This window comes from Haliotis cracherodii, unplaced genomic scaffold, assembly GCF_022045235.1.
Source record: "Haliotis cracherodii isolate W230 unplaced genomic scaffold, xgHalCrac1.p SCAF_2, whole genome shotgun sequence".
Lineage (NCBI taxonomy): Eukaryota > Metazoa > Mollusca > Gastropoda > Lepetellida > Haliotidae > Haliotis > Haliotis cracherodii.
The window spans coordinates 24,974,716-25,000,014 of NW_027266275.1; the positions used below are offsets into that span (position 1 = coordinate 24,974,716).

Sequence of the window (25,299 nt, forward strand, 5' to 3'; positions counted from 1 at the left end):
CACGGAAGATGTCAACACTAAGTCCAAGGGAGGTAATTCGTATTTATAAGGTCATATTGACAACCGCTAAAAGACTCCATTTCAAGATCGATAAGAGAACTAATTTTTCTCCTTAGATCAAGGACACTTAAATGTTGCAAATGCTGTCAGCTAAATGATATATGGAGAATCTCACCCAAGTGTCTTTTTATATCAAATATATCTACACGAGTCGATACAAGTTCAAAACTCCGAGGCTTGCAAAGAAGTTTTAAAATCTTATCGATGAGTGTTGATATATTTAATATAAAAAAGCACAAGGGTGAGATTCTATTTATCACCCATCATCATTCTTCCAATTTTTTTCAGTTTGTAGACAGTGATAAGCAGTGTTTAAAGGGCAAGTTCACACGGAAATGAACCTTTTTTTCTTGTACTTTTTCCACATTAAAAGTGTTAACATAGAAGTGTCATAGACAAAAATATAAAAACATCATATTTAATTAACATATTTTTTGCACTAAAACGATTTATATTTTTCACATTTACCAAGTGTTCTATTTCCATAACAAAAACACCATGGCTTATGTCCCTTGCAATATGACGTCATTGGTGCCAATTGATAAACATTATGACGTCATCATGCTTTGTTAGAGCCGCTTCACGTGGTGTAGGTACAGTTTTGTGATTCTAGCATCTCAGATGCCAGCCAGAATTGTGTTATGCTGAGTCACCACTGCGCCGGAATGTGTCGTAGACCATGTTGTTTTACCGCAAACTGGTCCTTGATATCTTTTGTGTTGAGAATAGACAGGGACCCAGTTGAATTGGCACCAATTACGTCATAATCTAAGGGGGATAACTCAGGCCTATTTCGATCGTAAAACGAAGGCCTCATAACGGCATATCACTTTCACACTATTGTGAGCTTCCTACTTTCACTGTGGAAAAAAATGAGTGTATATTTTCAAACACAGATACTAACTAATTCTAAAATTGCGTTTTGTTTAGAAAAAGAAAGAAAGTGATTTTTGCGTGTACACTTTGCTAACAACTTCAGTAGCAGAGCCCATTCGTGACCAACTCGTGTTATTCCGGGACAAGCCGAATAGCGACTCGTGCCCCTCTCGTGGCCATTTTTACGACCGGGTTCCGTCTTAGCGCAAACGGGCATACCTAAAACAATTGTCAACTCGTTGCGTAATGGTTCACACGTTTTCTCCATATATATTTTATATATTTCAGATGCAATTTAAAGTACTTCGGGACGTGCGGAATTATACAGTATGATTGAACACATTTATCTGTGTCTTTGGTTTATTTTTAGATGCAAGACATATGTAAAATCAAAAATTATTTCTGAGGGATTCTTTGACGAAGAACTTGAAATCATACGCGCATTCTGATTGGTTTGTTGTATTTTCGCACATAACATTCATCGATAGGGGGGACGAGTCTTCTTGCAGGTTACGGAAAGGGGCGAGTGGTGACGAATGTAGCAGAGCCATTAGTGATGTCATTTGATTTTGACGTCATGGTAACTATTGACGTCACAATGGGCTGCAAAGCATTGTGATGCAATTTCATTCCAGCGATATCTATAATGGACCTGTGTTTTCAATGTAGAGCTAGCAAGGTTACCTGTAGATTTTACAGCGCTAAATTGAATTTAGAACCGAACCATTCTACAATGACTTAATATAACGCGACGCTTTGGTGTCAGTAAATATATTGAGTGAAGCTGCATGAGTTCAATGTTTTGAGTGGGTTGTCGATCAGAATTGATGGAATCACCGACAACAGCCTTTACACATAATATGGTGCTCTATATGCTCAAGTAGTTTGTTTACACCATAATACTTCACACGAACTTATCACAGGCATTGAACGCATGTAACACGGCAGCTTTTGTAAACTAACATGAGACTGGAACCCCAAAAGAAATTTAAGCAAGCCTTGGCAAAGATTTCGTTCAACACCTCGCGTCACCATTACTATGTCATATCGCTCATTGTGACGTAAAGGATATGACAGCCGTATATAGAAAAGCCCCAAATAGCAAGCTCTCTGGTGTCCTCAAAACTTGAAAATACAATTTATTTTTTTTAGATTTCTATCATGTTTTCTGCACGATATGTATTGCCACACATCCTTTGAAATTTGTAGTAACCTCAACTTCACATTTTGTAGCCTATAATTGTACATATAATTATTATTTGAACATGCCTATCGATAATGACTAAAAGAAGTTCTATTCTAAAATGATTAACCTCCCCGGTGATGCGGTCATAAAATCCACTGTTTCAATCAGAAGGGGGTTTATTGGGATTTGATACCTCTGATTGCACAAACAGAATCGACTATTTCCCAAATTCATGGCAGAATCCTTTATAAGTGGTTTATTGCCTGGATTCCGTACACGTAGACTGAGTTCTTATGAAGTATGAAGGAGTTTTCGTCATCGTGCATCTACCTCATAAGAAATTTAATCGTACCTCAAATCACGGCAATCTAATTTTATAACAACGATTTAATTAGACAAAGTGGTAGATGCCTTGCACGATCCTTCCGGTATTGTGAATGTGAGTGAGTTGGGTTTAACGCCGTTTTTAACAGTATTCTAGTTATATCAAGTGATGCAGGTGTTAGACGTTTACCACCTCGGTGAAACCCACGAGCACGGGTTGGTGCTGACAAACCTAGAAACATAATCTTGGTGAACCGGGATTCGAACCCACACTCACAGGTTTCTGGCGTGCCCAAGAGACACAACTATTCACAGCGAATTTTTGGCGCCTTATACGACTGGGCCTACCGTGTCCCCCTTCAAGTATTGACAAACCTTGAATTGTTTAGAAATAGTTTGTTGTTTTAACGCCGCACTCAGCAATATTCCAGCTATATGACGGCGATCTGTAAATAATCTAGTCTGGACCAGACAATCCAGTGATTGATGTCATGGGCAACGATCCACACAACTGGGATACGATGACATGCATCAACCAAGTCAGCGAGCCTGACCACCCGATCCAATAAGTCGCCTCTTAGGACATTCAAGCATTGTGTTATTGTAAATTTATTATTGTAACTGAATTACATTGTTTCTTCTGAGATTTGCTAGAAGTTAATTGCATTGTATTTGAACAGTGATTGGTTGCCAGGAATGTAGTACTATTTAATGGGAGCAGTTTTGAGGAAGTTACTACTATTTAGATGCCAGTGTCAGTGTAAACTACCGAAATACTGTGGGCTGTGATAGAGTGTTGGAGAAACCTGTGGGATATTCTATGTTGTGGGAGCACTGTGTGGAAAGTTCTCTCGTATCTTCCACACATTTCGTCTCTCACATATTTTATTTAATCAAGACCAGCTTTCGTGTGAAGATCACTCATCATCTTGGATTCCCAGCCTTGGCCCATCTCGGAAACATTCACCATCGTCGCTGGTATGTCATTATTTTATTATCGATAACCTTTGCATCACCACTGTGTTTTTGTAGTAGATACTGACCACTGTCATCATATTATGTTTTGCCATTGAATATTGTACTACCACTCCATTGTTTACTGCCATTGTAATTGCTGTGCAGTAATTTGTTTTGATTTGTAATCCCAGTGAATAGTGTAATATATTTGTTGATTGTATACCATTTGTTGGTTGTTTGTTGGTTTCACACTACATTCATTTAGGTACATATTTCTGGGTTAAACATATTGTTTCCATTTGGGAATCGACACGTAACAATAGTCGCCTCTTACAACAAGCAAGGGTTGCTGAAGTCCTATTCTAACAGTATCTATAACCTATGAAATAATTAATACTGGGATCGCCTCCGTGGTCTAGTGGATACAGAACGAAAGTTCGGTAGTTCGATCCTCGGCCGCGTCATACCAGAAGACGTTAAAAATGGTACTATGTCTGGCGCTCGGCATTAGGCGATACAACAAGACATTTTTTCTTATATTTTGACCTCGAAATGAGGAGATTATGTAGTTCCCTCTCGCACTATGTGTACTGTGCGTTATCGAAGTTATATATCCACAATCAATTTAGATATTCTTACTAGCGAAACTGTCCATGTCGGACATTGCCCATGACACCAAGTCCAGCACATTCACAAATAGACTACGGAATCTCAAGAACATTTTCCGTTGCGCCACAATTTATGGCCTTTGTCCACAATTCCAGACCTAGAGCACCAAATGCTACAGTGTTGGTCCAAACTGAAGTATTAAGGTATAATATTGTAAGGATCGGTACCCAAATACCATCTCAACAGATCTCTCATGAGCAATGATATATATACATCTGTAAGACATTTCGGAAGTAGGATAACGAAAGTTATAGGAATATGGATGAAAGACTTTGGTGGTGGTGATGTTATACATTTTGGTGTCGCGATGACGTTGATGTGACCTAGTTATGAAAGGAGGCGGTTGTCTAAGACGCTTTTGTAGATGTAAGAAAGTCCTTTGTACATCCAAAACCAACGTGTACCTAATCCAACCATCGTTGGGCTTCACTCGTTGACCGTAGTGTGTCGGTCAATCTTCCGGGGACACGTAGGGATTCCGCATGATAATGTAGGTCACCATGCATCAATGTATGCTGGTAGTAAAAGGCTACTAAATGGATCTGATGGTCAGGCTCGGTGTCCTGGTTAATTACATGTCCTCGTATCTCAATTGCGTGAATCGATTCTCATGATATTATGATAAAAAATGCTGGATTGTCTGGTTTAGATTCGACTCCGTCATATTGCTGAAATAATGCAGACCGTGGCGTTAAACAACACAATGCTCTGTGACCGTGTTGTTCTGCAGAGACGCTATTTGATTTGTAAAGCAGAAGCAAGGTCAGTGTAACTCGTGTACACTTAGGGCGGCGGGAGTAGTCCAGTGGTTAAAGCGTTAGCTCATCGAGTCAAAGACCAAGGTTGGATTCTCCACATGGGTACAGTGAGTGGGTGAGTGAGTTGGGTTTAACGCCGCTTTTAACCGTAGTTCAGTTATATCACCGCGTGTCTGCCCGAGGAAAGCCCGAAGTGATGCAGGTCTCAGACGTTTACTACTTCTGTAAAATCCACGAGCACGGGTATGGTGCTGACAAAGCTAGAAACGGGGCGAAACGGGATTCGAACCCACAATTATAGGTTTCTGGCGTGCCCAAGGGACGCAACTCTGCACAGCGAATCATGGCGCCTTAGACGACTGGGCCACCCGTGACCCCACATGAGTACAGTGTGTGAAGTCCATTTCTGGTGTCTACCTATCTATGAGTATACCATTGTAAAAGTTGTGGTTTAAGTAAAACACTTTCAATGACAAGCAGGTTTAATGTGCCGCAATATCACTGTTAAAATCTCGTTCTGTGTGATGACTACCGATTAATCGCTTCTTGAATCTTTTGTACTTCTTCTAATCTATTAGTTACTGTAGTATAATATAAGAGATGCATCCACAATGAATTTACATGCATTGTAAAATAAGCCACCTTCCCGAGGCAAGGGAGTTCACTGCCTATAAAAGTCCAGTTTCCACCCTTGCCGAACTAAGATGGTATTATGGAGTTACATTTTGGCTGGACTAACGAGTCTATGCATGGTCCAATCAAAATCGCGCACCGAAATCGAAATCCGGTTAGTTAACTGTCGTGAAGATTTTTGTCGATTGCATGAGTTGCAAATTAAAGCATGTGCACCGCCAACTCGTTGTCAACAGATATTTTCAAAGTCTTTTCACGTTTTTAATCAAGGTGCTCACGAGATTTGATGCACTTCGCGAGGACCCGTTTTATCACAATATAGGTCATCGATCAGATCGTCTTGACTGGGCGCCGCCATTTTGTTTGAAAGAAATTCAAGTGATACGAGATGTGGAATCTGATTAGACCTTAAGAGAGGCTTATAAGGGACATATCTCGTAATAACCTCTGGTGGCCTACGATCGAGCCCAGGAATTTCAGCCTAGTTCGGCAAGGGTGGAAACTGGACTTTTACAGTCAGTTAACTCCCTTGCCTCAGGAAGATGAAAATAAGCTGGTATTAATCATCTCTAAATTGTAAAATTATAAAATTGGTTTTGTTTATTGTAACCCCATTCCAGGACAGTACAGATGCATACGTTATTTCCTATAAGGTGTGGATAGAAAAGCTTGACATAATTTGCAAGATAGAACTTTTGCTGCCTACTGGCAAGTGAGACAGGTTCTTCAAGCTGCAGTAGGTAGGCAAGGTGACAGTAGCAATTGCTAGGCGATATATGTGACGAGTATCTGATACATACGTTACTGAGTCCAGAAATACACAGTATGCTGTGACTCTGATTGTGGTGAAACGAGACCTCGTGTTGTACGAATCGAAAAACCGACGTGCAAACATTTATAAGAATCCGGATTGCGGATTCATACGGTTTGCACATCGGTGTTTATATTCATACCTCAATGAACCGAAAACAATCAACAGTCAATCCTTAACTGAATGTTGCGTTAAACATCGAGCTTTAATTTATCATTTACGCTATATGATGTAAATTGTGACTGTATTAATGTCTGACATACAGTATGCTGTGTCCTCTGCACCACTTTGCTATGTAATGCATTTGTCATGTCCTATCGCGAACATACACATGAAACACATGAAATTTCATCTCAGCAGACTGCCGTGAGATAGACGAGAATGATCTACCGGCATCATACTTCATTAGCGTTTTCATAATCACTTTTTACCTTCAAACTGCCCTTTAGGGACTGCGGGTTAGAATTGTTCTGGTAGGCGACTGAATGGATGGAGTGGTCAGGATCCATGTCTTGGTTGTTTGCGTGTTATCGAACCCCGATGGTGTGGATCGTTGGCCACAATATGGACGGCCAAAACTCGAATATTTACAGGTCGCTGTCATGTAGTTGTAATGATGCTGAGTGCAGCGTTCTATGCCAAACAAACCTTCACATTGCTAATGCCAGACGACATGTACATTCACGGACGACATCCCCATCCACTGCTGACAGTTCTTGCCTGGAGGAGAAAGAACAACTTTGCTCCGCGGAAATAGACTGTCAAATCTTGCCACGACATCGCAGTCAGTGCACCCTGTCAACGTCATGGTGTTGTCATGGTGTGGCTGGCCTGCGTTACTGGTACCTGACACAGACAGTTACATTTCACCTATGTGTATATTCTACACATGTCAAACTTTTTTCTCGGGAAGTCATGCAGTGAAACACGTAATCACCCATCTCTGTGTGACTTTTAGCGAAGTTCGTGCCATATGATTCCGACATATAAAGTGCCCAAACATTTTGAACGTGTAAACGTAGGGACAGGATTAGGAGATGTGTAAGTTAAAGTTGTACACGCAATTTAGCCAACGTACGTGATAACAAGATTACACTGTTCTATTATGATTAACAAATGTAACATTATGCACACGCGTTAACAGGGTACCGTTAATGTTAATTACCGAACGATTAAACAGTACATGGGTTCTAGACCAATACATTGTAAGAGCAGGTCAAAACGGCCTCGTGTCAGAACGGCTTCGTGTCAGAACGGCCTCAAAAGATAACGTCAAAACGGCTACAGGAAAAATGTCAAAACAACCAAAAAAAGAAGTCATAACGGCCACAGAACATATAGAAGACAAACTCAAGTATTGTTTCACATTAATTGTATTATATACATTCATGACACCATATGCACACTGGCATTGTAACAGTGTTGGTATGCAATCCTGCAAAGCAAGTCTTATAACTAGGTAGCCGTGTTAAAGTTTACAAAACCTTATGAGATTTTGTTTGTTTGTTTGTTGTGTAACGCCGCACTAACGCCGCAATATTCCAGCTATATGACGGCGGTCTGTACATAATCGAGTCTGGACCAGACAATCCAGTGATTGACATCATGCGCATCGATCCACGCAATTGGGATACTATGACATGCATCAACCAAGTCAGCGAGCCTGACCACCCGATCCCGTTCGTCGCCTCTTACGACAAGCATTGTCGCCTTGCTGAAGACCTATTCTACCCCGGATCTTCACGGAACTAGTGCCTGGTAGTACTATGGCCTTAACAGGGCCTTTAACCACACACACACACACACACACACACACACACACACACACACACACACACACACACACACACACACACACACACACACACACACACACACGTGCATGCACGTCGCTATAAAAGGGCAAAAACCTTGGTCGCGACGTTAATCCTTATTTCACCATCATAATTACCCCTTACCCTCCTCACACTGCACGACCCACCCGTGAAGATCCGGGTAAGACCTAGTCTTCTAACACTAGGTCACCGTAACATGCAACTATGCACACACACACACACACACACACACACACACACACACACACACACACACACACACACACACACACACACACACACACACACACACAATCACGCACGCACGCAATCACGCACGCACGCACACACACACACACACACACATACATACATACATACATACATACATACATACATACATACATACATACATACATACACACATACTTTGCACGAACAGAACATGAACAGACAACATATATCCATACCAAAGCATAAATATCGCAACCGGTTTATACAGACTTGTGTATGACAACGCCCCAATTTCCAATTTAGTTGTTGATTTTGACTTTGGTGCTTATCTTGCATATTATATCCATTGTTCCACTACAGTGCTGACATCAATGATATGAGAATGTGACATCAATGATGTGTACACGGTCCGGCGAATCCAAAATTCGGCAAACCAGAAACAAAGGTATATGAAATATTCTTCTTCACGTGAGTAGAATATTGCCGTGAGTTTTATTGCCCATGATAACGAAAGACTAGAGTGGCGGATACGGGCTGATAGTTAGAACGGGCAGGCTCTCCTACACTCAAGTGTGTAAGATGTGACGGAATGAATATCTTTACACCGCCATAAATTGATCCCAATGTCAAGCAGCCCACATTACGCCCAAGCATTTAATGTCAGTGTTTATAACTTTAACCCACATGCTTCTCGTTAATTGTTCATGAAAGAATGACATTATTAGTATTCAGGAGTGGCGGGTTAGTGAGCCCCCTGGTTATGTTGTGAGGGAACTAGGTCGCACGCGTCATTCCGAAGACCCGGATACGATTACCCACATCTTAAGTTAAATGAATTTCGCTGAGTTTAAACGTGTACTGTACAGATTACATCGTCATTCTGTAAGCTCCTAATTAAGTCCCCTTAAATAATGTTATACACACTGGTAAAACAATATAGGTCTTGTGACCCCCGGGACAGGTGCGTAAAGGGTCCGGCAATACATTCGGATATTTTGAGGGCATTTGTAGGAGGAAAACAATTCCAGTCTTGAGTCCAAACAACAATATGCAAGTACTTGATCAGGTTTCTCCACTTTCCATAGGTCACAAACCCCTTGTTAATATTAATAACTTGTCGCAGCGAAACAGTTTGCCCAGATGATGAAGTTTGTATTGATATGCTTCTGTGACATCAAGTAACGTCTATAACAAAAGATTCACTCAATTCTATCTGAGGCTTAGAGCTTCGCAATCAACCCTCCTAAGTGTAGCGGTAAAGCTATATTATACTCCTGAAGACAACTTGAAAACGTCCAACTTTGTCATCTGCAGGTGATACCCACACACGCTATCGATGGAACATGTCGGTGTGTGAATGTCGAAGACGTCATGTCTGTATTGATCTCACCGTCCCCCTTAGACACTAACTCTAAGACTCTAGATTATAACATATTTTCTGTTCCTTAACGTTATGTCCTTGGTCAAATAATTTTCGAGTTTGTCAACATAACTGAAACATGCTCTCAAATGTCTTGATAATTGTTTGATGTAACCAGTAGGGTTTTCTAAATGTGAAAAGCTAAAAGCCCAAAATCGCTTGACTATCTCAGCGATCTTACCACATGATATGCAAAACCGACCTAGTGCAATGTCAGACTTCAAAACTTTATGACAAACCCAAGAGGACTTCATAATATTTGCATCTCGCTTTAATGGCTAAAATATCATTACATCACCATTATCATAATCCTCCTCATCATCAAGGGGATAATTGTTCATCACATACTTTGTTTTGTTTGTTTGTTTGTTTGTTGTTTAACGCCGCACTCTGCAATATTCCAGCTATATGACGGCGGTCTGTAAATAATCGAGTCTGGACCAGACAATCCAGTGATTGATATCATGAGCATCGATCCACGCAATTGGGATCGATGACATGCATCAACCAAGTCGGCGAGCATGACCACCCAATCCCGTTAGTCGCCTTTTACGACAAGCATAGTCGCCTTTTACGGCAAGCATGGGTTGCTGAAGACCTATTCTACCCCGGAATCTTCACGGGTTACATATTATGTTGAAGACTGAACCGTTCTGCTTCTAAATGATTGTGTATTTGCGCACTTTCGTGTTAACACAAATGATAAACTCAATTGCAGTGATAAATGACTGGTTTACTTCAAAGTATAAATGGTTTCACTTCAAAATATCTCACTAACATTGTGAAGGCAGAAATTACTGACTTATGCGGATTCATAGATATCGTTTTACCGCCAAGTCAACTGCACGCAAGGCAGCCTCGGACCATCCCTGCAGTTTGTTTGGCCACCAGGAACCAGCCACATGAATGACTTCATGATTGGCAAATGGCTTCAGCATGTAATCACGAGTCTGTTCCATCCTGAAACCTGGTTTATAGATGTGCCATGCAGCTCTGAATGGGAATGTGTCCCAAAGTTGCATCGCCCCTCCTACTGTGGAAGGAATGTAGGATTTTGGTAGTCTGTAGATTCTGCTCATATAGGAATGTATCCTATCCCGTACCTCAGTTGATACCCTCTGTGCTCCTGGCATACTTCCATATATGGTGCTCCCTTGGTTCTGAAGTTCCCGCCAGAGGGCAACACTACTCTCTCCATCGCTATAAGAAGGGAGGTGGATCCAGTACCCATTGGAACCTTCCCGCCAGTCGTAAGTAAACTTGCTTGGCAGATTCGTTTTTGCATGGGTGATGTTCTCATTGATGTTATTGAAATCCTTCCATGGGTAGGGGTAGGCAAGGAAGATTTTTTGTGACTGGACGCCATAAACAGTGTTCAGTCGCCTACGGAATTCTCTGCTCTTATAAGGGGCAAAGTCCACTTTTTCCACACAGTCCTTTTGTATAGCTAGGATCACCTTTCTAGCACACACATGCCTGTTTGGCAACTGCAATTAGAGAATTGTGTCAGTGTTGTTTGGAACATGAAGCATACGAGATAGGCATTACAACATGTAGTTTACGTTGCAGGTTCTGGAGAATATCTACAGGAAAAAACCAAATGGAATTCTGATTAGGGCTGTAAGGATCCGTATCTGTACTTATGTTGGGCGGAACGGCGGAACGTCAATCTGTAGTTGCCAGGACGTCTTTTAATGGATTTCAGATAATGAGTCAGGAAATGTATTAAGAAATGTATAATATGCCATTAAGAGGAACATGAAACGCGATCTTCTGACACCCGTATCATGATAACAGCCATTGTAAATCAAATCAAGTTTATTAGATACGATTTGTGTTTTTTCCGTTTGCTTAGTGAATGAGGCTCCTAAACATGGCAAGCATCGAGTTTTTGTGTGTTTTGTATCACGACTTTGCTATTGAGATACGACAAATGGTATTGTAAGTGAACAAAAAAGTTCAAGTCATTGGATGGTAGCCTACCCTCACGGCTGTATGGAAGGGGTATGACCTCTACTCCAATAGCCAACTGTTCCTTCATGTCAGCAATATTTCAGTAGCTTCAGCCTTTGGTGTCTACATACATCTCATACACGAACATGCTCTTTCTACAACTATTTTATTGTTGTGTCATACGACTTTTGCTCATAAATTGTTTGATCCGGGTGACAACATTCAAGGCCTAAGCAAGACCTTCAAAATGTTTTATGAAAAAGATGTGGACAGTTTCAAATTTTACGCATCAGTGATAAAGATCATGTGATCCCGTGTTTTTTCAGCTGACTGGATTTTTCCTTTGCATGTGTACATGACGGGTGCCACATTCTTAGCAGGCATTACTTATCATCACGGAAGGGTTTTGTAGCTTTTATTGGCTAGATGTAACAAGTTCTATATTCCTAATATTTATGTATGTTGGAGGAAACGGAACCACTGGAACATCTTTCTTCCTAACCACGGTGACATGCACCACGAGTCTCTATTGCATTCTCTTCAGTTCTTTTGACAGATCAAAATAAGGATTACTGATGTTTCTCAGATAAAAACTTGTAGTATTAATGTGGAAAGAATGCCCGTAGAGTTGGAGGTCATGGATGCTTACCACCATAGTGAACCAACGAGTACGGATATTGTGCCCGAAATGATGCAGGTCATGGATGCGTATCAATTTAGTGAACCCCACGAGCACGGGTATTTTGCCCGACATGATGCAGGTCATGGATGCGTATCAATTTAGTGAACCCCACGAGCACGGATATTGTGCCCGAAATGATGCAGGTCATGGATGCGTATCAATTTAGTGAACCCCACGAGCACGGGTATTTTGCCCGACATGATGCAGGTCATGGATGCGTATCAATTTAGTGAACCCCACGAGCACGGATATTGTGCCCGAAATGATGCAGGTCATGGATGCGTATCAATTTAGTGAACCCCACGAGCACGGATATTGTGCCCGACATGATGCAGGTCATGGATGCGTATCAATTTAGTGAACCCCACGAGTACGGATATTGTGCCAGACATGATGCAGGTCATGGATGCGTATCAATTTAGTGAACCCCACGAGCACGGATATTGTGCCCGAAATGATTCAGGTCATGGATGTGTATCGATTTAGTGAACCCCACGAGCACGGATATTGTGCCCGAAATGATGCAGGTCATGGATGCGTATCGATTTAGTGAACCCCACGAGCACGGATATTGTGCCCGAAATGATGCATTTCATGGATATTGTGCTGATAGAAGTGAATGTGGGATTCGAACCCCATGTCATAGGAATCCTGCATGCCTCAGGACTGCAACATATATAATTACGGTGCTTGAGATGACCGGACAACGTTAACCATGTCCCCGATTATTTACAGGCCGCCATGATATAGCTGACATCTAAACGACAAGGTGTTACCAAACATTCACTGGAAAGGACAACGTTTTACCAGTGTGGGTTTAGTGTAACCAGCCACTGTCCTGGTGGGCTGGAACGTCAACCTGTAGTTGCCAGGACGACCTTTCATGGAGGTCAGATGGTGATTCAGGTGGATGGAATGTCTAAAACATGAAAAAACGTCGTCTTAAAAGTATAATATAGATTGGACTGATCATTCATATCAGCAGGTTTTTGCATATTTGTTTATTGTAAACACAAACTCATTGAAACCTTCACTTACTCTATACTAACAATGACAACTGACTGTCTAACTTTTGTTTGTTTCTTTGTTGTTTAACACCGCACTCAGCAACATTCCAGCTATATGACGGCGTCATCGACGCATTTAGGATGCGATAACATGCATCAGAATCAGCGAGCCTGACCGCCCGATCCCGTTTGTCGCATCTTACGACAAGCATAGGTTGCTGAAGACCAATTCAAATGCGGGTCTTCACAACCTTGCCACACAGGCAGCATTAAAGGTGAAGCTAGCTGGTGAACTATTTACCTGGGACTGGCCAGTACGAAGGCGCTCAACAGTCGTTTGGGCACTTGGTCCATACCATTGTCCACAGTTTTTAGGTCGGTGGGAGAAGTATCATCACTAAGAAAGGTCAGAAAGTCGAGTCCAATTTGAGCGCCAAATCTTCCAGTAGCGTGGTGCCAGACCAAAGCATCTCGTAAATAGCTGTAGGCCTCTCTGCTAGCATAGCGACTGAGGAAGTTGTCCATGCTGGGGATAAAAACGAAAGGATTACAACATGAATAAGCTTCAGACAGATGCATTTGAGCGGATGTAAGGTACTGTATAAGGTACAATGATCAACAAATATTATTTTGTGTTATACAGGTTATAATGAAACCTGGACATCCCAAATCGTCTCCGGTAATACTGTACATGGTCGAGACATTTGCATGTTGACAATACCATGCATACCCTCGCTTGTTTCGAGGATGTTGCAGCACTTGGTGATTCAATGTCTTGGGTGATATCCGTTTTCATCAGTGCAAATGATCCTTTTGAGTAGCATACGACTATGAGTCAAAACAAATATATTAACAGATAAGACTGTCTACATCGAAATTGGTAAACACTGTGAAGAAAAATAACCCCGTTTAAGATTTCTGCAAGAATTTATAAGCAACTCGAATCTTGTTATGATGCTACCTTTCGTCCTGCGGAAAATATGACATTACAACCAGGAAGGGAAAAACCAGACCTAAATGACATAATGTATTGGAGGTTAAATAAAAGAGACATCATATAAATTGTCAACCATTGGGTCAAAAGTGAACAATAATAATTTTTAGAAAACAAATCCTTGACATAAGTTTGCTTACGGCCAGCTGAGGTTTGTGTCAGCGTGTCAATCAAGCTCTAGATTGTGGATTGGCTTGTGCCTCTAGACTTCTCATCATCTCCATGAAGAGTTTGCATGTCGACGTTGGTGGTGGGGACAGAGTCATTACATTATATTTGGGGGCAGTTTATTATCAATACAGTCTATCAGATGATGAATCTGAGCTTACGGTATTGGGAATTGAATTATTGGGTGATGAAAGTATCAAGGGCTGTAGGAGTCTTGTTGAAGATGGCAAGGATTGAATCTTCTGTGTGAGGATTAGCTGTGAGAACAACTGAGATCAATGCAATTAGATTGTTTAATTTAGAAGAAACAATCATCTCCCAAAGATTAACTACACTCAGTCTGCCAATTGTTTTTCCAAAATTCAAAAAGTAATATGCCATTATAACCAGGGAATTGGAACGTTTGTTTTGAAAAACATTGACAGGGTATCAGTATAATCTTTGTACTGCGGAAATGGCACTGTGACCAGGGTAGCTTTACAAACAGGGGTATTATCACCAGGTGAGGTGAGGTGAAATGGGGTTTAATGCACTTATATAGCGACGTGCATGTACGTGTGTGTGTGTTTGTGTGGCTGCTTGTACTAGTCCGGACTGATGCCGATTTATAGTGCTAGCTCACTGAGATACCATGCCGCAGTTTAACATGAATATCCCACTCAGACACAGTATACTGACTCAGAGCCGACCAGTCCTTGTTTTAGCCCCTTAATGCCGCGCCAGACAGGGTAACAACAAGTACCATCTTTTAACATCTTTTGGTATGACACGGCCGGGGATCGAATCCTGGACCTTCCGCTCTCCGGGCGGACGCTCTACCACTAGACCACGGAGGCGGTCCGTATTATCACCAGGAAGAATTGTATACGTAACATACATTGGAAGTCATTCCTCATAGGTATACATAGCATCGCTCACCCTTAGAGATGTATATTACCCTGTTCTTTTTTGTGGGAAAATGTAGAGAAGTTTCCTGGTTACTAGTGCAGTGGAGACACCAGCTCAATTAATCTATTATTGAACCGAGGTCATGTAACGCTGTCTGTGACGTCAATGGAAGCAATGGAAGCAATGGGACGAACAGTTTGCGCCAATCAGCATGCTGTAAATATTGAAACTTGAAAATAATTGCACTGAAATATGTGCCCCTGCGTAAGATTACCTTTAGTGTATATGGACATACCTCATGGTATATAGTGGGTACCCATCTGTTGTGTATATTGTGTATATCTCCGACTCCGAAGGATACGCGTAACGGCTCATGTTGGTGTTCTCTGTATACAACTTCCTGAAATATGACGTGATAAGATTCGAGGGGTTAGAATACTGTTAAGTTGTCGTTAATCTCTAAACAACGTTAACTTGGAATTATATATAACTGATTACAGTTTACTAAGTTATACCTTTGACGAATTCTCTTTTTAGCAATTTTCATACAAATGGTTTCATGAAAAATGTTTACCACAAAAGATCAGTGGGGCTGAGTCTCTCGTTCGGCCTCAAATTGTATGGAGTCCGCGGGCCACCAAGTTCATCTGGCAGGAGATGACGACCACGGAGGTAGTATATCGTCTCATTACGGTTGCCATAGTTTAAAGGAAAGTCAACAATTTTGAGTCCAAGCTTGGTCGCAGTATGCGCAAGAAATGTGTGCTCCTTTGGATTCAACCTCATCGCCCCGAAGTCCACAGTCGTGCCAGGCACAGTGGGCAGTGCGGCTGTGAACATACGGCCTCCAACTCTGTCCGAGTACTCAAATATGGCTAGTTTCAGTCCCCTGTTTCGTAGACGGTAGCCTGTGTACGTGCCACCGATCCCTGCTCCGATGATGGCGACATCGAGACAATCGTCTTCATGGTTGTCTGGAAGAAACGACATTTTGAAACGTATTTGGTGTTCAATCTTGACAGGACATTTATACTCGTTCCCAAACTGAGACTGTGACAGCAGTGTGCTTTTTGTATTCTGATATGCCTGTCGCAACGATGTTGCAGTCTAGGTATTCCTAAACTGACTTTACTGATGAAACTTGCAATGACGAGGCTACCCCACCTAGATAGGCACAAATCCGTGTAGTCTCCACGAATGTACATGGAGGAGGCCCAGTCGTCTAGGTCGCCGCAATCCGCTATGCAGCTTCCCGTCGTTAAGGCGCTTCAAAAACCGAATCCAAGTTTCGAACCCTGATTATGTTTCAAGATTTGTCAACACCGTGTTCGTTGGTTTCAGCAAAGCGGTAAACGTCTGTGTTATAACTGAAACACTGTCCACAGCGGCGTTAAAAGACTCACTCACTCACTTTTTACTGCCTCGTAAAATGGGACCTCCACGAACTGGATGAACTGTATTGATCTGTATTGGTATTTGTATCGATGTCATAAAGGTGCAACCGTCACGAGTGAGTGAGTGAGTGAGTGAGTTGGGTTTAACGCCGCTTTTAACAATATTCCAGTTATATCACAGTGTGTCAGCTAAATGTGGGAGGAAAGCCCGAACTGATGCAGGTCTCAGACGTTAACCACTTCGGTGAAACCCACGAGCACGGGCATGGTGCTGACAAACCTTGAAACATATTCGACGCAAACCGGGATTCAAACACCATAGGTTTCTGGTGTATCCAAGGGACGCAACTCTGCACAGCGAATCGCGGCGCCTTAGATGACTAGGCCACCCGTGCCCCCGCAACCGTCACGATCTTCTCAGGGTAAATGTGAACATTTTGTTAACTTACTTACTTTTTATTAACTCAAAGTCAATGTTTTTTCTTTTCAAGAACAATTCTTTTGAAACATTGTTGGTACAATTCGCCAGTCTCTCCAAGTAATTGAAGAAGAATGCAGAAACAGATTCTTGTAAATTAAAATCTTGTCAGTTGAGGGCATGAACTTACACGGGGGCCAGCCATGAGACCAGGTACAGATGACTTGAGACAGTAGTACTGGCAACAGAAAAGTATCAAGTAATGAGTTACGTGCGCCTGGTTATATGGGAAATGGAGTCTTAGAGCAACAGTATGAGTCATGTACATGAAAACTGTGACGTTTATGGTCTGCTTAATATGTCATTGCATTTAATTTTACCATGAATTAGGAGATAAACATACTGTGTTTTCAATGTAGAGCTAGGTTACCTGAGGTAGATTTAACCGCGCTAAATTGAATTTGGAACCGAACGCGCGGTGGTAGAATTTGGAATTTACTCGATTCTGATTGGTCAATCAGAGGCTATTAAATCACAATAAACCCCCTTTGATTGAAACATCTGGCCGCATCACCGCGGAAGCTAATATTCATAGAATAGGACAGTTTTCAGTCATTGTCGGTAGGCATATTTAAATAATTATATCCACAATTACCGGTAACAAAATGCACAGATGCGGTTACTACAATATTCAAAGGATGTGTAGCAACATGGGCGGATACAGCTTTTTTTAAAAGGGGGGGAGGGGGGAGCGCTAAATTTAACATTTGAAACCTCACGCTGCGCGTTCGGTTCCAAATTTGATTTAGCGCGGTTAATTCTACACAGTATGTTTATCCCCTAATTAACACCCATAAAGGAGATTCTGTTTATACAATCTGTAAACTTTGCAATCAAAAGGAGTTGTCATAAGGCGTGCCGTAACACAAACATAAAAATTTGAAAACTTTTATTTACAACTGACATATCCGCTGCTGTGATATAGAAGAAACTAACAAATACTCACAAATAAACAATAAGAAGTTCATCGTTTAAGTATGTCCACTCACTGAAATGATACCAGAAGATTATACAGAATGTGAATTGTGCACTGTGTATATACCACTCCTATGAATCTGTTCCTAATGACTCCCCATCACATGCTTGTGTATAAACATGAAGTTCCGTTACTTAGTGGTTAGCATGTCATTGTTTCGTGACTGGCGATCACCTATATATACAAGTCCGTGCCACGAAGCGAAAATATCAAATTTCAAAAGGAAATGAACAAAACTAAACTAAAAGTGAAAATAATTTGAATACTCTTGGCAGGATAGTCACTTCTTACTTTCAATTTGGAAAAATAAAAATACGTATTTATATGCGCAGTCTCATTAAAACAGATGTTAGTTCTCGCTGCCGCTATACAAAGATCTGAGGACATCACATTGCTTGTCACTTCAGAACGACCTCTCGCGAACTTTGACCGACCAATGAAATGACTAACAAGACGTCGACATTAGCCAATCAGAAAGCAGTTTACGCCACCAGTTTCAACTGGCGTCTTCCATTCCAGACTACGCTTGAAAACTACGTTGACAAAGTTCTCGATCTCATATATGAAAATTGAACAAAAGATGGTCGATATTATATGGCAGTATCCCGCACGGACTACGCAACATCTCTTCCGTTCAAATGTTTATCCCACTGAAGCGAGAGATAGAGGATGCTTTTGACGGAATCATACTATCGCTCGGAATGTTCGCTCGCACCCCATGTTAACCTCTACGAGGTTGCAGTCACTTTCCCCATAGGTCGGATGATAGGTCTTTCATGACCCGACCGTAGTGACATGACCCGAAGTGGAATGTCGTCAGATCTTTGTTTAAGTGCTAGAGAGAACTAAGATAGGATTTTTAATGAAATTGCTATTTGCGTGGCAAGGTTGCGACACACTCACTTAACAATGTCAATATCGGCTGTGACCACCATTTGCATTGCTACAGGCGAGGCAGCGACGGCGCATTAAAGACACCAGACGATTAATTGAAAAATGATTGAAGCCTGGGGGGTGTTGTTCCATATGTCAACAATTGTCCCAACTGAGCCTGCGTTACCGGCTGGTTCTGGTCCTGTCGTAGGCGTCGTTTCATCTTATCCCAGACATGTTCTATGGTGAAGAGGTCTGGGAAAACAGCTGGTCGTGACAGTACAGCAGTGTTATTCCGCTTAAAAACGTCCGTTACGGGCGGACGGGCATTATCCTGGTGCAACGTGACGTAACGTCTTTGTATTTTCCTTGTCGTCCCGGTAGCGTATGCCGTTCAAATCTCCCTTGAATTGCGATGTCAGCCCATACTAATACACTTCTACCCCAAAACTGAAGATGCTGAGTAATGCAAGCGTCAATGAAACGTCCTCCTGGACGCATGTGAACCCTTGCACTACCATCAGACCTGCCCAGATGGAACATCTAACATGTGTGCCATGCATTTAGATTCACGCGCATACCTAAAGTAGATGTCCCCTGGAGATGTCTTCATGAATATGTATTGAAAGATACACTATTGAATTTCAGAATACATTTATTTTTATTGAACTTTATATGAAGCACAGCTACATTTTTCTGTATATGTCCGTAATTATGAATCACTATCAGATAGTGACGATACCAGGTGTAAACGAACACGTCTGCTGACACCTGGTATACATATTTAATAGCTTTAAACGTGTTTCGGATTAATAAAAAAGGCTTGCGTGTTTCAAATGAACATTTTAGGATTTATAACGCATGAAAGAGGCGACGATGTTACAAAATACCATAACATTCCAAAACAAAGCATGTTTAGGAATGAAACACGTTCAGAAAAAAAGTGTGGAATAAAGCTAATAGTGGCTTTTGATAGTTGCCCGACCGCCTCTGTGGTCTAGTGATGGAGCGTGCGCCCGGAGATAGGAAGGTCCGGGGTTCGAACCCCGGCCGCGTTATACCAAAAGACGTTAAAAGATGATACTTGTTTGGTGCTCGGTATTAAGGGGCTAAAACAAGGACTGTTCGGCTCGTAGTAAGTATGCTGTGTCTGAGTAGGGTATTCATGTTAAACTGCGGCATGGTATGTCAGTGGGCTAGCACTATAATATCAGCATTTGTCCCCGACCAGTACAAGCAGCCACACACACACACACACACACACACACACACACACACACACACACACATACACACGCACGCACGCACGCATGCACGCACGCACGCACACACACATAGACGTAACCAAATTATAGCAATTTTCATTTACATAAAAAAGACATTGGTTATGCTTTCTTTAGCCTCTCAGTTTATATTACCAACATGAACATTGTGATAGAAAGGAGATCAACATGAATTAATACAATGATTTCTGTACTTAATGCAACACTTCAGAGGGTACATATATTCTGATGTATTTTAACCAATTAACCCCACAGGATAATATAGGAATGAAAATACGCTTCGTTTCTTACCTGTCTGTGTGAGGACGTCCGGGTTCCCTAGTATTTGCGACTGTGAACGGTGGCAGATGCTAGCTATATATACTAACACCTGACATGATGCATGTCGTCTGGCCTGCAGGATAATGTCATGTTTGTCCGTCATCATAGGATTGTCTGTAAAACAAATTCTACTCATGCTTGATCCTAGACTTACTCTAGAGTCTTAAATGAACATAGTTTACAGAAAAAAACCAGTTGTTGAATTATCTTTATGAAATATAATACAAAGGAGCAAAGAGACCTACAGTATTCTAGACTTACCAAATATTGTAAACTTGAATTGATGTATGACAGACTTGCTTGTTCCCGTCTTGATACAAACTGTTTTTTTAGTTGGTTCTGATACATTTCCTTATTCTTGTTACTTTTGTTACTCTTGTTACTTCTCTTAGACCCCGAATTTATGACTAACCTTGTGTTTTATTGGGGATGGTTCATGCCGGTATATAGAGGTTATCACGCGAGTGTGTTTGGGGATGGTAAATATCCTGCAGTAGGAATAAACATTGTATTTAGCGAGCCTTGGTGATGTGTCAGTCGGACAGTGACAGTAGCCAGTATAGTTCCAACTAAAATCTGTTTCTTATACAGTGGCGAAGCAACATATACGCAAAACAACAGTTGTTCTAAATTGCCTTTCGCGGCAATCCATCGGTCTATTCGCTAGAGTAACTGCCCCTAGTCAAAGGGAAACTACTCTAAACCTAGTCTATGAGACGTCACGGCCACAGTCAGATGTTGTTGACAGTCGGTCTGTTCTGTCATAACGTTAAGAAGTGTAGTCAGATGTACACACGGCGACAAAACGAAACAAGGTAACAATTCAAACATATTTCGGCCAAATACAACTATTTTAATTTGGGGAGAAGGTTTCAAGCCGCAGAGGTCTACAAGCACAGATATGGCTACTGATCCCGCTTGGCTCGTCCTCGTGCCCTCGCAAAATTGTTTCGAAATTTATATATCTAAAGTTGCCAAAACTTATAAAATGCCTTAGCTACGTCACAATTAGACACTGATTTTCAGTATGTTAGACTGTTTTTTTTATAATGATAGCAATTATCCCTGTAGTTTATCCAGACTCCCGATGGTTAATTCTGACTCGATCGCCGAATGACTAGGGCGACCCCATGTTTGTTTATAAACAGTGAAAGTAGTCCTACTTGACCTTTGATATTTGCATCTCTATCCGCATATGACCCCAACGGATATCGTTTTTATCCGTTGGCCTTATCCTGTCGAGAAACCTACCCATTATATGATAAAGCAGGACATACGTACCTTTTTCTAGAACACCTGATATCATTACTGATTTTCAATTACCCATTCTATTATTATTATATTAATGTAATTCTCATCGTTATTTTGTCTTGTCCCAATGCAATCTGTTTCGTCGGATAATCTAGCCTTCTTATGCTCTGGCGTTGACGTCATATATTTATAAAACTTTTTTATATGTCCTAGTTTCTAAATCTTTAAGTTAGTATGACTATTAATTGTTACTTTGAGGTATGAATTTCGGTCGTTGTAATGCAGACACTGTTTACAAAGTCAGTTCAGTTATTTCTGTAAAACCTGTTTGACCAAAGGAGTTGTAACTTTTCAGAGATGTTTATCGTAAACGAACCGCCTCCGTGGTCTAGTGGTTTAGCGTCCGCCCGGAGAGCGGAAGGTCCGGGGTTTGATGCCCGGCCGCGTCATATCAGAAGACGTTTTAAGATGGTACTTGTTGTTACCGTCTGGCTCGCGGCATTCACACACACACACACACGCACGCACGCACGCACGCACGCACGCACGCACGCACACACACACACACACACACACGGACGCACACGCGCACACACATACACACGCACACGCGCACACACATACACACATACACACGCTCGTCGCTATATTGGTGCAATAATATTGGACGAGACGTTAAACCCAAATTACATTTAAGTGACATGCTAGAAGCTGTAGTTTCGATGAAGACTTGGTAGAGCAAGGTATTAGTACCTGTATCATCGCATTGAAAGAATGAAAACGCTATCTTCTCGTACTAATTGCATCAATACTGAAAGGTGTTGTTTATCAATTGAAATAAACCCGTCACAGAATGTTTGAATGTTTGATGTGTTACTGAGCTTTCACCAGTACTGTAGATACACCCCGCCTTGGAATACTAAGAATGGTTGACTTGGTTCATGCATGTCAGCGTAGTCCTTTTGAGTAGATCGATGCTCAGGACGTCAATCACCGGTTTGTCTGGTCAAGATTCGATTATTTAGAGACCACCGTCATATAGCTGGAATATAGTTGAGTGCGGTGTTAAACAACAAACAATACAAGCAATGTATCCACATGAAATCACTACCAAACTCACTGAACAGGATGTGAACAAGCCAAAGAAGCGTGTCGGACATTTATGAATTCTTACATAAACAGAAACATAAATTGTCATTGCAAGAAAATAACCAGTTAGGATTATCCGGGGAAACAGATTCCATTTCGTGTAAAGGGCAAAATATGTGAAGATTATATAAATGGACCATTGAAAATCAGCGATGACATCAGGTTCGAAACTTATGGTATTGGAGTGTTTAATAAATGTTCTTTGATCTTAACTAGGTTGGATTATCATCACAAGCTTGCTAATCCACAGACATAGTTTAAATATCTTTTATTCAACTTAAGTTGAAAGGGCTTGGTAAACAGGCCTAACTGGTTTATGTAAATACCGCTCCCTGTCACATAATTACATTAGTGTTGACACACAACTTTAAGGTAAAAGAACAATACAAATTATATCGTGGAAAGACGTAAGTATGTTGTTGCTGACATCTTTTGTTGAATAGATATTTCTGAAACATTTTTTTGGCGGGTCACACCAGGTATGAGTATGAAGCAGTAAGCCGGATTTCGCTCGTTAGATACATGTACGTTCTAGTGAACTCGTTGACAGGAGGTACTTGCCAGCCACCCGTGTAATAATATCTGTTTATTACACCGACGTTGATGACGTTTGAAAACATTGCTATATATAAGGAATTAAAAATCGATCGAACCACAGGCCAATGAAGAGATATTTCCTGTTATGATATAAATTAGTGACAACAACAATATCGTGCAGGATCTTCTTGAATGCAGGGGTCCATTGTTCGTTTTAGAGGAGGATCTTTGTGGATGCAGGGGTCCATTGTTCGTTTCAGAGGAGGATCTTTGGGGATGCAGGGGTGAATTGTTCGTTTTAGAGGAGGATTTTCGTGGATGCAGGGGTCCATTGTTCGTTTTAGAGGAGGATCTTCGTGGATGCAGGGGCCCATTGTTCGTTTCAGAGGAGGATCTTTGTGGATGCAGGGGTCCATTGTTCGTTTCAGAGGAGGATCTTCGTGGATGCAGGGGCCCATTGTTCGTTTCAGAGGAGGATCTTTGTGGATGCAGGGGTCCATTGTTCGTTTCAGAGGAGGATCTTTGGGGATGCAGGGGCCCATTGTTCGTTTCAAGGGGCGGATTTTCGTTGTCCATTGGCCATAGATGATAAATATTAGTAATCAGAATCAAGCGGACAATCTACCTATTGTTATTTGTCTTCATGTGTTCAGTCCTTGTAAAAGCGTGATCTAGGCCTTACTGTTGAGGATATCCTGCGTTATATTTATAGCATACTGTTATTTGATGTCGTGTGAACATGCACCTATATTTTATCTGATTGTACTTCCTTGTCTGTCATCCATTGTTTCGCAACTCTTAGTAAACAATATTCAGTAGGGACCCTCTTCGTTATGTGATAAATCCCCATCCATTTTCTTTTTGGGATGTGGGGAACATAATTTATTTTAATGTCTTTTCTGTTGGTCTCTAGAAACCTCGAATATGTAATACATAATAACACTGTTTTGCATTTCTTCTTAAATTGTCTGAGCTTTTAACTCCTCCTACATGTAGTATGTCTGAGCCGTAAACACCGCTCGCCTCTTTCATGTCTGTAACTTTTATGACTGTAACTTGATGTATTATAATATTCCGACTGGGTGTGTACTGATAACCGCGAGCAGGATGTGCTGCTTAGAGAAAGGTTGAGCTGAACTCCGCTAACACGTAGTATGTCTGAGCTGTAAACTCCGCTCACCTCAAATATGTCAGAGCTGGAGCTCTGAGGACCTGTAATATGTCTGTCCTTTTTACTCCGCTCACACGTAGTATGTCTGAGCTGTACTTACTTACTTACTTTGGAGATTTAACGTGCGCTTTCCGACTGATGCGTATTTCGCACACGGGCCCGGCCGGGCCATTTAATGTGTTTCCGAAAGGGGCGAAAGTGGTCTGTGCAACCCAAGAGGGGGCTTTAGGGGTTGCTTATATAGAATTTGGGAATTTTGAGATTTGGAATAGGTGCCGATGGGGTTGGGGAGGAGAATTAAGGGAGCTGGATATGGTGGATGTTTGTTTGTTTATGTGATTTTGATTTGGTAGGTTATTGAGTTTTTAGATGCGTTTTATTAGTTCCGTTTTGATTAAGAATACGCCTAAGGCCTTGAAGTTTTCTAGTATA

General features: G+C 41.5%; 1 protein-coding gene across 1 annotated transcript; it reads right to left on the bottom strand.

Moving 5' to 3' along the window:
* Positions 1 to 10,321: 10,321 nt before the first annotated feature.
* LOC139468855 (aplysianin-A-like) lies at positions 10,322 to 20,760 on the bottom strand. Its single transcript, XM_071250988.1, has 8 exons — positions 20,730 to 20,760; positions 18,253 to 18,294; positions 17,437 to 17,484; positions 16,009 to 16,408; positions 15,730 to 15,834; positions 13,686 to 13,910; positions 13,185 to 13,296; positions 10,322 to 11,229 (listed from the first exon to the last, which is right to left on the bottom strand). The coding sequence occupies exons 2-8, from the start codon at positions 18,272 to 18,274 to the stop codon at positions 10,555 to 10,557; spliced, it is 1,587 nt and encodes a 528-aa protein (XP_071107089.1). The 5' UTR covers positions 18,275 to 18,294; positions 20,730 to 20,760; the 3' UTR covers positions 10,322 to 10,554.
* Positions 20,761 to 25,299: the final 4,539 nt, after the last annotated feature.

Coding starts and splice junctions, on each gene's coding strand:
- LOC139468855 (XM_071250988.1), bottom strand. CDS start 18,274: ATGAACTTCTTATTGTTTATTT. Junction 13,297..13,685: donor TTCGTACTGGCCAGTCCCAG/GTAAATAGTTCA, acceptor TTCATGTTTTAG/ACATTCCATCCACCTGAATC. Junction 11,230..13,184: donor GTTACACTAAACCCACACTG/GTAAAACGTTGT, acceptor CTCTAATTGCAG/TTGCCAAACAGGCATGTGTG.